This window comes from Rutidosis leptorrhynchoides, chromosome 10 (genome assembly GCF_046630445.1).
Source record: "Rutidosis leptorrhynchoides isolate AG116_Rl617_1_P2 chromosome 10, CSIRO_AGI_Rlap_v1, whole genome shotgun sequence".
NCBI classification, from domain to species: domain Eukaryota; kingdom Viridiplantae; phylum Streptophyta; class Magnoliopsida; order Asterales; family Asteraceae; genus Rutidosis; species Rutidosis leptorrhynchoides.
This window is the reverse complement of record NC_092342.1, coordinates 65835023-65850097: the sequence shown is the minus strand read 5'-3', so window position 1 is coordinate 65850097 and position 15075 is coordinate 65835023. Positions and strand designations below refer to the sequence as shown.

At 36.4% G+C, this 15075-nt stretch overlaps 1 protein-coding gene and 1 long non-coding RNA gene across 3 annotated transcripts in view; one reads left to right on the top strand and one right to left on the bottom strand.

The window, feature by feature from the left end:
- LOC139871939 (uncharacterized) overlaps window positions 1-1800 on the bottom strand; it is a 47833-nt gene extending 46033 nt beyond the window's left edge. The window contains exon 1 of the long non-coding RNA XR_011766810.1: window positions 1581-1800. This is a non-coding gene — a long non-coding RNA (uncharacterized lncRNA). The remainder of the gene's footprint in view (window positions 1-1580) is intronic.
- Window positions 1801-2423: 623 nt separating this feature from the next.
- Window positions 2424-14907, top strand: LOC139872455 (uncharacterized). 2 transcript variants are annotated; one of them, XM_071860332.1, is made up of 15 exons: window positions 2424-2574; window positions 2652-2711; window positions 3182-3302; window positions 4334-4406; window positions 4954-4999; window positions 10844-10954; window positions 11417-11489; window positions 12066-12162; window positions 12434-12488; window positions 12594-12724; window positions 13295-13403; window positions 13499-13622; window positions 13953-14060; window positions 14141-14215; window positions 14637-14907. In XM_071860332.1, the coding sequence occupies exons 1-15, from the start codon at window positions 2512-2514 to the stop codon at window positions 14711-14713; spliced, it is 1323 nt and encodes a 440-aa protein (XP_071716433.1). In that variant the 5' UTR covers window positions 2424-2511; the 3' UTR covers window positions 14714-14907. The 2 variants fall into 2 exon arrangements, with proteins under 2 accessions (XP_071716433.1, XP_071716432.1); XM_071860331.1 differs by having other exon boundaries at window positions 12428-12488.
- The last annotated feature ends 168 nt before the right edge of the window (window positions 14908-15075 follow it).

The window sequence follows — 15075 nt, the reverse complement described above, 5'->3', positions numbered from 1 at the left end:
AGTAAGTGTTAGGTTGTATTATATGCTTGATTACCTTCGAAACGGCATATCATTCATGTAAATTGGTTGCCGAATCATTTATTTGCATTTATGAACTTGAATGCATTAAATGATGAGCTTTGAATGTGATTTTGGTTGTTGTAAAGGTAAATGTGATTGATGAAATGTGTTTAGATGTTTTCCTCGTCAAAATACCTTTCCGATGATATAAGATACTTGTCTTGTTTGTTTGCGGGTCATAAATTAGGATTGTTTGAGTTTTGGTTCGTGCACTTGTGTGTTTTCAGCAAAATGTTTTCTGCCCAGATGTTTGGACGCCGTCCAGCCTTTTGGACGCCGTCCAGGCTTTCACACTTAGACGCCGTCCAGGCATTTTGGACGCCGTCCAATTTGCCTATTCTGTGCTGTTTTGATTTGCCATTTTACGAAAAATGTTTGCTATGCTACGCACCTCCGATTCACATGTAACTTGTTCTAACATGCTAATATATGATTAAAAACCTCAGAAAAATAGTTCGGGACCCGACCCGAACGTGTTGACTTTGACCCGACCAAAGTTGACTTTTAACCAAACTTAACCAAATACTTATGCAAGCATTCTAACATGCTTTTATACTTGTACCTTACATGAAACATGACAATTTGATTCACATGCTATTATGATCGAGTCTTAACGAGCCATAGGACTAATTGAACACTTTGACCTATCGTGTTTACCGTTATTGATACAAACCTATTTGTTTAGGTCAAGACTAGCATTCGTTCTTGCACACGTTTACTTGTTGAAGTACTTTAACATACGTGCACTCAAGGTGAGATCATAGTCCCACTTTTACTCTTTTTGAACTTACATTTGGGATGAGAAAACATAAACGTTTCTTTTACTAAGTGAACACAAGTACATGAAAACAAACATTCTACATACGAGTTTAGAACAAAATCCTCAATTCGATTATCATTAGTTACACTTGCCGGGTGTAAGCGAGAACTTATGTTGTATGGATCCATATGGGTTTGACAAACCCTCATTCAAACGGTTCGCTACCGTTTACGAATGGAATACATTTTCGAGAAACAGTGTATATTCTAACACTATTGTGATGGGGTTCTATGGAAGGAATGTTAAGCATTGATAATTGGGTGCTCGTGAAACAAACTTTTGGAATGTATTACTATTATATCAATGTTACAAATCTTGTGGTTCACTTGTACTTACTTACTTAATCCTATGATTTCACCAACGTTTTCGTTGACAGATTTCTATGTTTTTCTCAGGTCCTTGAACGTTTTGTGATACATGCTTCCGCTCATTACTTTTGATACTTGCTTGGATGTCGAGTATACATGCATACATGGAGCGTCTTTTGGCTACTTTCAAATTGTGTCGCATATGTTTCAATTGTACTTTAAACTTTGTTATGTAACTAGTTGTCGAACTACTTTGTAAACCTTGAAACATCTTTACTTTTGAAATGAATGCGACATACTTTTGGTCAAACGTTGTTTTAAAAACTTATGACCACGTAACGGGACCTAAGTAGACGGCGCCGTTAAGGACGATTTTGTCGGGTCGCTACAACCTACCATATTCATAAAAATTATCAGTAATCAACAAATAAGGGTTTCACTGAAACAATCATTTAATCAAAATAGATTCAATTCATTTAGGATTTTTAAGAATCAATATCAAATAATAGAAAAAGAATAAAAATGATCTGGGGTTTTGCTATATAAATGTCGATTAAATAAAAAACAAATTATTCGAGGTAGGTGGGAGTATTATCTTTGAGTGACGTTTCCAACATGGTAACCGTGGGGTTTCTTTAATACGATGGTTGTCGGTATTTTTATAGTTTAATTAGTTGAATATTACATGAATAGTCCTTGTGAATAATTTTAACGGACTTAGTTAACATTTGTTAGGGTGAGGAATTAAATTGAGATTTTAAAATGTTTTTAAGGATGAAAAATTCAGAAAATAAAAAACAGGGATGAAACGGTCAAAAAGTAAAAAACACAGGGACAAAATAGGCAACTTTGTCTAATTAAAACTAAATAATTTTTTTTATCGTCCCCGCAGCTTTGGCTCAGTGGACATGTGGTGGTGCCTAGCACCCTCGCCGGGCTAGAGGTCTCGGGTTCGAGCCTCGTCACCTACAAAGGATATTATTTGAAAGAAATTCCTTGAGGGTGGCCCAAAGGGAAGGTTTTACCGACCCGCTCCGGGACTAAGGTCCGGCCCGCCTGCCCCGTATGTGATGGTTTAAGGGTCGGATCCTCTGAGTGTGGTTCGGGTTTACTGCCCGAACGCGTGTGTGCGCAAATGATGACTAGACTTCGGTCCGGATTGATGCAAGCTTGCCGTTAATTTTTTTTTTTTTTTTATCAGTTCCATTCTTCACTTCTTTTCTCTTTACAGAAAACTTGGGAACTGATCGTCTAAAGGAAAATTTAAGTAAACTAGCGTTCGCGGCTCGTGACGTGAGCTGCAAAACCACAATCAACGTTGCGATGAGTGAACTTATAATCTCTGAATTAAAATCTAAGTTAACTTATTACGAAACCAGATTAAAGGTAACATTTTAGCTTTCTTTTGGTCCTATATTTTATCTTGTTTATTATTCGGTTTTAATTATCAGTTTGTTTCACAGGAGCTAGAATCTGAGAATGCAAAATTAACATCTATTGTATCAAATTGCACTTGCCACAAGGTCAGCATACTGTTCTATCTAAAATCTGCTCATTGGATTTTTAACAATTTATATATATTGTTTAATACAGTGGTACGTATAGTAATAACCAGTGCGTTTATACAATGTAGGGTTAGGGTTTGTATATATGTATATTTTATTTTTGTATCATATGCTAAGGTATAAATAAGCAAATTAGGGTTTGGAATATTAAATTGTTCATATCTGTCGCTAATTAAAGATCCATTTAGTACCAAATAATGAGAATTTTGGTGAGGCTGGCACTGATTTTTTGGAAAAATATATTTATTTAGTTAGTTGTGTTATATTGGAATTGTATTTCACTCATAATTGTTTTTTTTTTTTTTTTTATCAGTATACAACTGAATATAGTTGATTTTTCTGTTTAAAAGAGTGAGTTTAACCTAACTTTCTACGATTGTGTTGCAAAGAAGCCTAGTACAAGTTTTCTCTTTTTCTCCCTTGTGCAGGTAGAGGAAAATGTTGACACTGATTGTTTAGACAAGGATACATCTGGTGTAAAATTTGAAATGTTGCAGTTAGGAAACTGCGTCCAGAATGGAAAAAAGAAGCCAAAGAAGAGACTGCTGGGTCAGTTTTTTCTTTGTACTTATTGCCGAACGTTATAGTATTTTTCTTCATGTACATCATTGTGATTATTCACATCTAAGGACCATATGATTTTTTTGTACAAGATTAGGGCCCAACACGTTTCAATGCCATATCTTTTATTCCCGTTTTCTTAACATAGCCCTGCCATTAGTAAAATTGTATCACTTTAAGTACATCATTGTGATCATATACAACTAAGGAGCATGTGATCCCTTTTGTACAAGATTAAGCCCCGAAACGTTTTAATGCCATATCTCTTTTCATGTTTTTTTAAGATAGTCCTGCCATTAGTAAAATTTTATCACTTCCTGTACATCATTGTGATCATTTACAACAAAGGTGCGTGTGATTCCTTTCGTACAAGATTAAGCCTCGAAACGTTTTAATGTTATTTTATTATTTTTTACCTTTTTTTTTTTTTTTTTTTTTTTTTTTTTTTTTTTTTTTTGTCTTCTTAACATAGTCCTGCCATTAGTAAAATTGTATTACTGCTGTGGAAAATAAACACACATATTTTCAGTTTTGATCGCTACGTGTACTCGGTAGCCGCTACTGAAGCAGCTTGATTTAATTAGTTGGCAATATCGTGGACATATAGTTGAAAAGTGGAAGTTATTGAATTTGTAATTGGATAGGAAAAGATAATATATAAGGACAACACGTATGCTATTTTTTCTTCATTTTAGGTTCCAATTATGCGGTACTAAGGTTTATTTATGTAACACTATTTGAATTACAAACCCCATTCATTTGCTATATCTGTATAAGTTTCGATCATATTATTCATTGTTAGTGTTGAGAGTATACGGTATGAGCAATAAGGATATGTGCCTCTGCTTAGTGACTTCCCATTGATTAGCGTATCCTTTTCTTGTATCCTTTAGCCATTCATGCTTCTTTATTATCTCTAAAGCTATCACGAGAAGTTTCACATGATCTTAAATTCAGACCGACTTTACTTTATTATCTTGCATCCGTATCCTGTTAATAAAATGCATTCTTTCATACAGGTCATGACTTGAACTCCATGAATCATCACTCACAGCGACTAGTGGCTCTAAAGATCATGTATTTTGGTCAGAGGTATTAAAAACGATGCTTCCATACTATCACAGTATTGCTTTACGCTAGTAGTTACTGCTATCAATAATCACCCCAGTGCATATATGATATATGTGCTACTTTTTTAAAAAATGTTCTGGGTACAATTTGTGACTATGAATTGCATACGGCGTTGCAAAATAAACGACACAAACCAAATTCTTAAAGTATGTAAAGAAAATGCATGAAGGATTTTTCCATGAAGTTATCGGAAATAACTTTTCAAGTTTTCCTGAATATTCTTATTCTTATTTTCACCCTAAAACTGTACTCTTAATTATTTGGAATACTCTGTAATGGTAGTTCTGGTTATTTTAGTAGTTCAGAAATGGTAATACCGTGATACAAAATTATAACGAGATTTTAAATTTTTTATCTCTTTTCATTCTTATAGGCTATAGCCTAAAATTTTATGGAATTTGGATTGTATTACTATAAACTATGATTTATATATGTTGTTCTTATGGAAACATTTATTTGAATTGAAAGGAAGACTGTATTCTAACACTTATCTTGTGTAACATGAAAGGTTTTATGGTTTTGCATCAGAAGCTCAGATGGATCCAACTGTTGAGGTTTGTATTTGAATAATTGAATCTTTAACTTATATGCCTGTTAGTATTGATACTTAACAAGAATTAATGAAATTTGTTTCTTTGGTGTCGTTATCTAATTACTATGCGGCCACTTGTATAGCATCTACATCACACTTAGTAAAATGCTTATGGACGTTACATTCCGAGACGCCTCATAAACAATATAAACTTAACTTAGTAGTTTAAGTGATTAACAATGTATTAGACAACTACTTGTATTGTAATATAGCATTGTAATCATAGTTTAGGGATTGTTAATGTAAGTATACCTTCTATAAATAGAAGGTCTCATGTACTGGTATAACACACAAATACAAGAACACAGTTCTTTCTTTCTCTCTTTATCTCTTACAGTTAATATGGTATCAAGAGCTGTAAAGGCCTAAGTCCGGCAACAATTCCGGCAGCCAAGCTATTTTCCGGCAACAATTCCGGCCAAAAAAAAAAAAAAACTGACCTTAAAAACTCGTAGTATGCTCTGTGGTTGCAGCCTTGCCTGAACCTTCACATCAGAAACGAGGCTTTCGGGTCATAACACCCAACCCGTCATCACACAAACCCACCGCCATTATCTTCAGTGAAGAAAATGTAACTGAAGATCAACTACCTCAAATCAGCGAAAATTACAAACTACACTAAGTTCGGAATTATAATCCGAATCAAAACCAAAATTTTCAGCCTCAAAGAACACCAAAAGTAGCCGGATATTTTCCGATCCTTTTTAGATCTAGCCCGATCCAGCTTAAATCAGGGAAATCGGCCAACACCATTAGCTTCGGAATCAAATTCCGACCTAACCCTGAATTTTTTAGATTTTTTTTTTCACTGTTCATCTCCGGCGCACTGTTCACCGCCGCCGTCAGCCACTGTTCACCGCCGCCGTCAACTGTTCACCGCCGCCGGCCACTGTTCACCGCCGATTTCTTTATTTTTGGTTCTGTTTTGGAAAGAACGGGAGTAAAAGAAAAATAACCCACTGAAGTTTAACTTCATTCTCTTTTATATTACCTCCCGTACTTATCTTCTCTATTCTATATTTTATTTTTATTTTTATTTATTTTCTTTTAAAAAAAAAAGAGTAAAAACAAAAAAAAAAACAAAAAAAAAACGCAAAAAAAAGCAAAAAAAAAATAAAAGCGCAAAAAAAAAAAAAAAAAAAACAGATACGAAAAAAAAAAAAAACAAACGAGTTACTGTATCATTTTCTCTATTTTTGAAAATGGCACTATTAGCTACATTTACTCCAGCAGAGAAAACCGCACACAACTCTCACAAATTTGGTTTCACCTTATCTCCCACGAACTATGGTTACTGGAAGACAATGGTTCAACCGTTCTTCGTCACCAATAAATTGTTTGACTATATTGATGGCACAATCCCTTGTCCACCTAAGAATGTCCCATCATCGGTCCAATCACCAGAAAAAGATGAAGAAACACAGTCTCAACCACAAAACCCCAATTACATTAATTGGGTCTCTAATGATGCTCATATACGAATGCTTCTCATTTCTACCATATCCGAAGCATCATTTCAACATGTTCAAGGACTAACGTCTCGTGATCTCTGGTTGTCCCTTGAGCGTGCCTACGCTCCTCACACTTCCTCTCGGGAATACACTTTAAAAACCCAGCTTCTCCGACTACAGATGAAGCCAGATGAAACAACCGCAGACTACCTAACTAGGACTCAAGAATACGATGTTGCGCTCGCTAACATAGGCGAAAAGATGAAAGAAAAAGATTTGGTGATGCTAGTTATATCAGGACTACGAGAGGAATACAACGGTTTAAAATCAAGCCTTCTGGGCCGCGAAAAGCCTCCTACCTTTGTAGACCTTCATGGTCTGCTATCAGACCACGACTACATGATCAAGAAATCTGTACCTGACATTCCTTCAGCTCAAGCATTCACGACTAGCACACAAAGTCGCAATTCAACAGCTCCTAATAATGTCTTGCCCGCTTCACAAACAGATCAGCTTCAAGCGGTACAATCGCTTTTATCTCAACTTGGACTCCAAGCTCAACCTGCCCATACACCGGCTGCACAAGCCATGTACACTAACCGATCTGGCAATAACCGTGGTCGTGGACGTGATTACAGACGTGGACGAGGCAACTATAACAACAGAAATCAAGCAGGTAATCGAAATTCATTTAACTGGGCTTCTAATCAAAACACAGTTTTTGGCACATGCAACAGGTGTGGGATTGGGCACATCCCATCTCAATGCCCTAATCGTTACCCTGCTACTATGAGACGACAGTCACCTTCAGCCAACTTTACAGACTATCGCTCCCAAGCGTCAACCTCTTGGATCCCAGACACAGGCTCTAGTCACCATGTTGCTCCAGACCTATCCAACTTTGGCAACTCCGAGGTCTACTACGGTGAGGACAATCTTCATGTTGGCAATGGTAAGGGTTTACCCATTTTACACGTTGGTTCCTCACAATTTTCGTCTCCAAACAAAACCTTTTCCCTTAAAGACATACTTCATGTTCCTGAAATAAAACATAAATTACTTTCTGTACAAAAGTTTTGTCTCGATAACAATGTGTATTTTGAATTTCACTCAACTTTCTTTGCTGTGAAGGACAAGATTACACACACTACCCTCCTCACGGGTCCAAGTAATGGTGGTCTTTACTCCTTCCATCTTCCCCAGTCTTCACCAGTTCACAAAATAGCATTCTCCACTACCCGTGCATCTTCAATTACATGGCATCAAAGACTCGGACATCCACATCCACAATTGTTGAAGTCCATGTTATCTAAATATCATTTGCCTTTACAAAATAAGTTTACAACCACCTTTTGTGATTCATGTAATGTTGGAAAATCCTCTAAACTTCATCTATTACCATCTACTTATAAAAGTTCGCACATTTTGGATTTAGTCTTTTGTGATGTATGGGGACCTGCGCCTGTTACCTCCTATGATGGTCACAAATACTTTTTGTTGTGTGTTGATCACTTTTCACGATTTATGTGGTTTTTTCCATTAAAACTCAAATCTGATGTTTATGCCACCTTTAAGCAATTTGTGGCAATGGTTGAACGACAATTTCAGACCAAACTCAAATCTGTCCAAACTGATTGGGGAGGTGAATTTAGAAATCTCCATCAATTCTTTTCTCCACTAGGCATCAATCATCGTCTTTCCTGTCCTCATACAAGTGAACAAAATGGTTTGGTTGAAAGACGACATCGTCATGTTGTTGAAACCGGTCTTACTCTACTCGCTCAATCACATGTACCACAACGTTTTTGGCATTTTGCTTTTGGAACTGCAGTATACCTTATCAATCGAATGCCATCTCGAACAAACTCAGCCACCTCACCTTTTGAACATGTGTTCAAACATAAACCTGATTTTTCATTTCTTCGAGTTTTTGGGTGCCAATGCTACCCTCATCTTCGTTCATACAACCAACACAAAATGGATTTTCGATCTACACCTTGTGTATTTCTTGGTTACAGTGCTGCCCATCATGGTTATCGATGTTTCGACCCAAAGTCGGATCATATTTATATAGCCCGTCATGTTCGATTCAACGAGCAATCTTTTCCTTTTAAACAATCTGTTACAACCATTTCTACACATCCAGTCAATCCCTACATCTCTAAATATCCAAATCCTACCTCACAAACTAAAGATTCACCTTCCACAGTTCCTAAAACACATTCTGTCCCACCAGAACCACAAAATACCACCACTACACCGCTTGAACATGGCACGATCAAACCACCTATCATTCAAACATATCATCGACGCTCCAAAACCTCCTCATCATCACCTAAACAAAGTCATAACCAACTACCTCAGACTACTGCTACTACTACCACCACTTCCACAAACACTGAGCCACCTCCTCGTTCTCGACCAGCCAATCTTCGCCCTAATCCTAAACAAATCCACCAACATAAGGCTACCTCCTATCATACAAGAGGTCCCTCGTCCGATACTGAACCAGCAAACTTTACCATTGCTAACAAAGATCCTCACTGGCGTAAAGCCATGACTGAAGAGTATTCAGCGTTGGTGCGGAATGGTACTTGGTCACTAGTACCTCGTGTTCCAAATTCTAATGTGGTTGATTGCAAGTGGGTATACAAATTAAAACGGGATCAAACAGGGGCAGTACAACGCTACAAAGCACGTTTAGTTGCTAAAGGGTTTCGACAACAACCAGGCATCGACTATCAGGAAACATTTAGCCCCGTTGTAAAATCAACAACCATTCGTGTGGTTCTCTCCTTGGCTGTGTCTCAGAAATGGTCCCTCAGGCAACTTGATGTACAAAATGCCTTTTTACATGGTGATCTTCACGAAACAGTTTATCTACAACAACCACCGGGATTCGTCAATTCAGCTACACCAAATCATGTGTACCTCCTTCACAAAGCCTTATATGGATTAAAGCAAGCACCTAGAGCATGGTTTCATCGACTCTCGACAGCACTTCATTCTCTTGGATTTCATGGGTCGAAAACGGATACTTCCTTATTCATCTACTCTAAAGGGAACACTCTTCTATATATGCTTGTGTATGTTGATGACATTATTTTAACTGGGAACGATACAAAAGAAATAGATAGGGTGGTACAAAGTCTAAGCCGCTCATTTGCTGTTAAAGACATGGGTAACTTATCTTATTTTCTAGGGATTGAAGTCACAAGGAATGGTAATGACATGATTCTATCACAACGCAAATACATCCATGAACTTTTGGAACGCGCCGACTTATCTAATGCTAAACCAGTTTCATCTCCGATGACAACCAACGCCAAACTTGCTCTTGGTGATAGTGCAACATTTGACAACCCTGTTCAATACCGTCAAATTGTAGGTGCCCTTCAATACGTTACATTGTCTCGACCGGACATCACTTTCGCAGTCAACAAAGTCTGTCAGTACATGCATTGTCCCACGATAAATCATTGGTCAGCAGTTAAACGAATTCTCCGTTACTTACAAGGCACTGCCAATTATGGTTTACGATTTATGCACAACTCCGGAACAGTGCTTCATGCCTATACTGATTCAGCATACAACTCACTGACTAGCTTCTCTGATGCTGACTGGGCAGGTTGTCCAGATGACCGTCGATCCACGGGAGGATATGCTATATATCTTGGTTCAAACCTAGTCTCATGGTCAGCTCGAAAACAAAAGACTGTCTCTCGATCCTCAACAGAATCTGAATACAAGGCCCTAGCTGACACGGTTGCAGAAGTAACATGGCTTCAAGATCTATTACGTGAACTTCGTGTTCCTGTTAAATCGGTTCCTACCTTATGGTGTGATAACCTTGGCGCTACATATCTCTCAGCTAACCCAGTCTTTCATGCACGTACAAAACATGTAGAAGTTGATTTTCACTTTGTTCGAGAAAGAGTTGCTCAACAAAAACTTTCAGTTCAGTTTATAACTACTGATGATCAGATTGCTGATATCTTCACCAAGCCATTGTCCACACCAAGATTTCTCCAGTTACGATCCAAGCTACAGGTTGTTACCCGACCTTAGCTTGCGGGGGAATATTAGACAACTACTTGTATTGTAATATAGCATTGTAATCATAGTTTAGGGATTGTTAATGTAAGTATACCTTCTATAAATAGAAGGTCTCATGTACTGGTATAACACACAAATACAAGAACACAGTTCTTTCTTTCTCTCTTTATCTCTTACAGTTAATACAATGCATGTTAATTATAAAATCATGATTGCTCACAGTAAAGTTAGATAGCTTAGCATGGGTGACTGATTTGACATTATTTTTCGTCTTTTTTTTTTTTTTTTTTTTTTTGCAGTCCGAACTTTTCAAAGCCCTTCAAAAGACAAGGCTTGTACTTAGCGACAAGAAGGATTTGCAGTATTCAAGATGTGGTAGAACAGATAAAGGTGTTTCCTCTGTGGGGCAAGTAAGTTGAATAAAGATGTAAGTTTCGTTTTCTAAATTGCGTAGTTCACAATAAATGATAGTAATTGACAGGATCTGCAAACTACATTTAGTTTGTGGAGTGATTCCTGAACCACTGATTATTTTTTAAGTTTCATATGTTTTCTTAGTTTCATTCTGCATGAATCAATACTATTTAGCTATACGTAATACAAATATAATATGGCTTATCCACTTTTGTTTATTTTTGTTACCTTAATCCACTTATAAGCATGTTGAACTAATAGTCTAATATTAATTCAACTACAGAGTTCTTCAAACAGAATTAATTTTATGGCTTTAGCTGTTATTGATTGAGTAAAGTCTACCTAGAGCTAACGTAATATCTCTATCTGCTTAATTATTTTGATCGAACCTGCTAAAATGGCACATTTGTTATGAGTTCTTTGTTATCTTACTAAAATGGCACAATTGTTTGATGTAGGTCGTTGCATTACTATTGAGGTCAAAACGTAAGGAACTTGATGCCAATAGCTCTGAGGAACTTGTAAATGATGGTCAGTTAGACTCCTTGGTGTACAATCTTTGTCCGATATTGGTTTGCCTCTTTATCCCATATAGGTCGATGTCATCTAGTTTTTAGTTTTACTTACTGTTTACAAATTACCAATTTTTTTTAGATATACGTGTTTGTCGCTTTATGTACCATGTCATGAAAATTATCGCCTTTTTCACTGTGGGATGCCCAATATTATTTGTAACTATGCTTATGAGCAAACTCTAAGGTACTCATTTAAGCAAAGGTACTTTTTTTGTTTGAGAATTAAGGTATATTTTTTAAATGGTGGTAATTTGGATACACTTTGTTTTGTAATTACCAAAGCTTTCTTTCAATCCACGTGTTACTCCAAATGTGGATCACCAGGAGCAATTAGATAGGTTTTTTGCCATGTTATTATTTAATTTTGCTTTTATTAGGTCCTGATATGATGACATTGGCTTCAAGGACAATTGCAACAATTAAAAATTCTTACTGTCATATGTCAAAAGCAATTAACAGTAAGTATTGGTATTATTACGTCTTTAAATCGTCTAAACGTTATGTTCTTTTTTCTTTTCGGTTCCTTTATAAGAGGGAGAGCTGGATTATGTAAGAATACTGAACGGAGTTCTCCCTGATGATATTCGAGTGATAGGCTGGTGTCCTGCTCCAGTTAATTTCAGTGCAAGGTTTGGTTCTTTTTAACAAATTTACTTAACTTTTGTAAGACTTTTTTTGGTACTATCTTTTCATTTCGTAAATTATTAGGGGTGAATAAGCTATTTCTTAGGGTATAAAAAGTGAAGTAGTCTCTAAATGGTACATTTACTGCACCTTAAACCAGAGAAGCCTAAAATCAAAATCAACTTTTATCTACTTCCTTCCGTACTTTCCTTACAAACTATATGAAGAGAAAAGTAAACGGTTGATTCACCGTCATTGTTTTGCGTGCAGGTTTAGTTGTTTGAGTAGAGAATACATATACTTTTTTTGGCGAGAAAATTTGAACATATTGGTAATGTGGTACACGTACACTTTTTTTTCCATTTCATTATCTCACTTCACTATATTTTATAGCTTTCTGCATCAATTATAAAACAATGGTATATAATTTCTCTAGGCAATGGAGCGTTCATGTGAAAAGCTAATCGGTGAACACGATTTTAGAAATTTTTGTAAGATGGATGCGGCGAATGTGCATAATTACAAAAGGCGCATAACATCTTTCAATATATGTGCTTGCAATGGAAGGTTTGAAACACATCAACAGCTTCATTAATATTAATGTTACATTTATTTATTTTTTTGAAAGGCAAGTTGTTGGCATTGAATACTCTCATTTGCCACGCACGCACGCGCTTTCGGGCAGAAAACCCGAACCGCATTACAGGGATCCGAACCTTATACCATCCCGAGGGGCAGACGGTCGGACCTGGGTCCTGAATACGGGTCGGTAAAACCTTCCCCGGGGCAATTCGGCTTTCAGGAAATAAATCCCACGAATATTTTTAAGAGGAGGGACTCGAACTTGAGACCTCCCCACATTTTCGATGTAATTCATTAATATTAATGTTACATTTATTAATATGCACCTTTTCGATGGAATTCATTTGAGTTGGCTTTCTAAGGGTTATTGGGGTATTCAGTAACTTAGCCTGTTTCATTATTTGTTCACTTCGTATATTTTTATGTGTTTATATTTTAGCCTTTTTTATTCTCTAAGTCTAAAATAGTGATAGTTTCTTTATAAGAAAAGTTGTGACCTTTTGTTTTGTGCTGACTCAAATCGAATCTGAGAATTTACATTTTCGTGTTTATTAGTGACAAGCTTTTGTTCATGAAAATCAAAGGCAGTGCTTTCTTATGGCACCAGGTTCGGTGCATGGTTGCTGTGCTATTCTTGATTGGCCAAGGTCTTGAATCACCTGATGTGCGTTCCTATACCCTTGTTCGTCCATTTGATTATTTATTATGCTAGATGATATCCAAATATACGGAACTACAATCGTGTGTATGAATTTCTAGGTTATAGATGTTTTGCTTGATGTTGAAAAGATGCCCAGAAAACCTCAGTACAAAATGGCTCCAGAGATTCCTCTAGTTCTTCAATCTTGTGAGTTTGAAGGCCTTCGTTTTATGTGCTCTTCAGGTACTTATTTAATTTATCGAATCAGATCCCAATTTTATCCCATATTTTTTTTCCTTTCCGAAAGGCTATTTAATCCTGATCTTAATATGAGTTTTTCATATAATATTGTTCTACTGTACACGTGTTCTCTAAACATCTTTAATCATGTCAAGTAACTATCACCTTTGATTAACCTATCATCTTTAATCATCAGAAAAATAATAATCACCACTTATTTTGTTTAACCTACGAATTATTCTGCATATACCTTCTTACTCAATTATCACAATGATCTATGCAACTTAAGTTTCATTTGGGTTTGATTAAATTACTTTTTACCTTTATGAATAGATGCCAAACGAGCTTTGCAGTTGCATCTAGAGAACAAATGCCGGTCATACAAACTTCAAGCGGCGATTTTTCATGAGGCCCTATCGAGTCTTTCGAGCACCGAAGACGGTACGCAGATAACTTTTGATCGATTGGATTGAATATTCACGTTCCTTCCTGTTTTTCTGATAAAAATTTTAAACATGCAGATGCTTGTTCCATGAAAAACATGACCAAAAAGAAAGTCTCTTCATATGTTCCTCTTATGTCGCGTCCTACTGAACGTAAGTCCGTTCTTTTGTCAGTTATTTGCATTTCTTAATTTCTGCATCCAACTCATTCGCGTGACTAGTTATATATGGTTGCTTGTGAAGTTAAGTATGATGGGCTCCGCCTTACACCCTCTTGTTATATCTGTAACGCTTACAAAGACGGTTCATGTTTTTGCTTCTTGTATCTTTTATTTGGTTTGTTTTACCTTTTGTTTTAAGAAGGTAAGTTTGATATTTATGATAAGTAGTGTTTAGTTATGAGTTAGTTATAACGTGTAGTACTGATGTGGCCAGCTAAAAAGTTTAGTTATGTTAGCTATGATAGGAAAAGTGGTCTAAACCTTTGTATTGTCAACAGTTGTAGTCTGAGGAAATATGCATTTGTTACTGCTATCTTGTTATCTTATTTTACTAATGAGACATCCTTTTACAGCATCTTACAATGAGCGCCGTGCCAAGTTAACCCTTTCAGAAGCAGCAGAACACAACGCAGCGTATGAAGTTGTGTAATCATCATGTTTTTGTTTCCTTTTGTGTTCTGATTTATCATTTATTCTTTTAGATTTTGTATCTTGTAACTCACTACTGGAGTGATTTGATACCCAACTCTCCTAAACTTAACTTTGATTAGTGGATCATAATGTATACAACCAGAATGTATGTGCACAACATAATTTTGTTTCAACTTATAACAACTATAACTATTGTATGTATTCAACCTTCTATTACTTGTAAACAATGACGTGACACATGTGATGTGCTGATGACGTGTAAGGTGACTTGACGACTTTTTCGTCATTAAAATATGTGATGTGCTGATGACGTGTAAGGTGACTTAGGTGACTTATTCATCAGTATAATACCAAATAGCG

What these genes read in the sequence shown, in the direction of transcription:
- LOC139872455 (XM_071860331.1), top strand. Translation starts at nt 2,512, where the DNA reads ATGAGTGAACTTATAATCTCTGAATTAAAATCTAAGTTAACTTATTAC. An exon ending in CCAGTTAATTTCAGTGCAAG is followed by an intron (nt 12,163 to 12,427) that starts GTTTGGTTCTTT and finishes TTTTGCGTGCAG; the next exon opens with GTTTAGTTGTTTGAGTAGAG. An exon ending in TCTTTCGAGCACCGAAGACG is followed by an intron (nt 14,061 to 14,140) that starts GTACGCAGATAA and finishes TTAAACATGCAG; the next exon opens with ATGCTTGTTCCATGAAAAAC.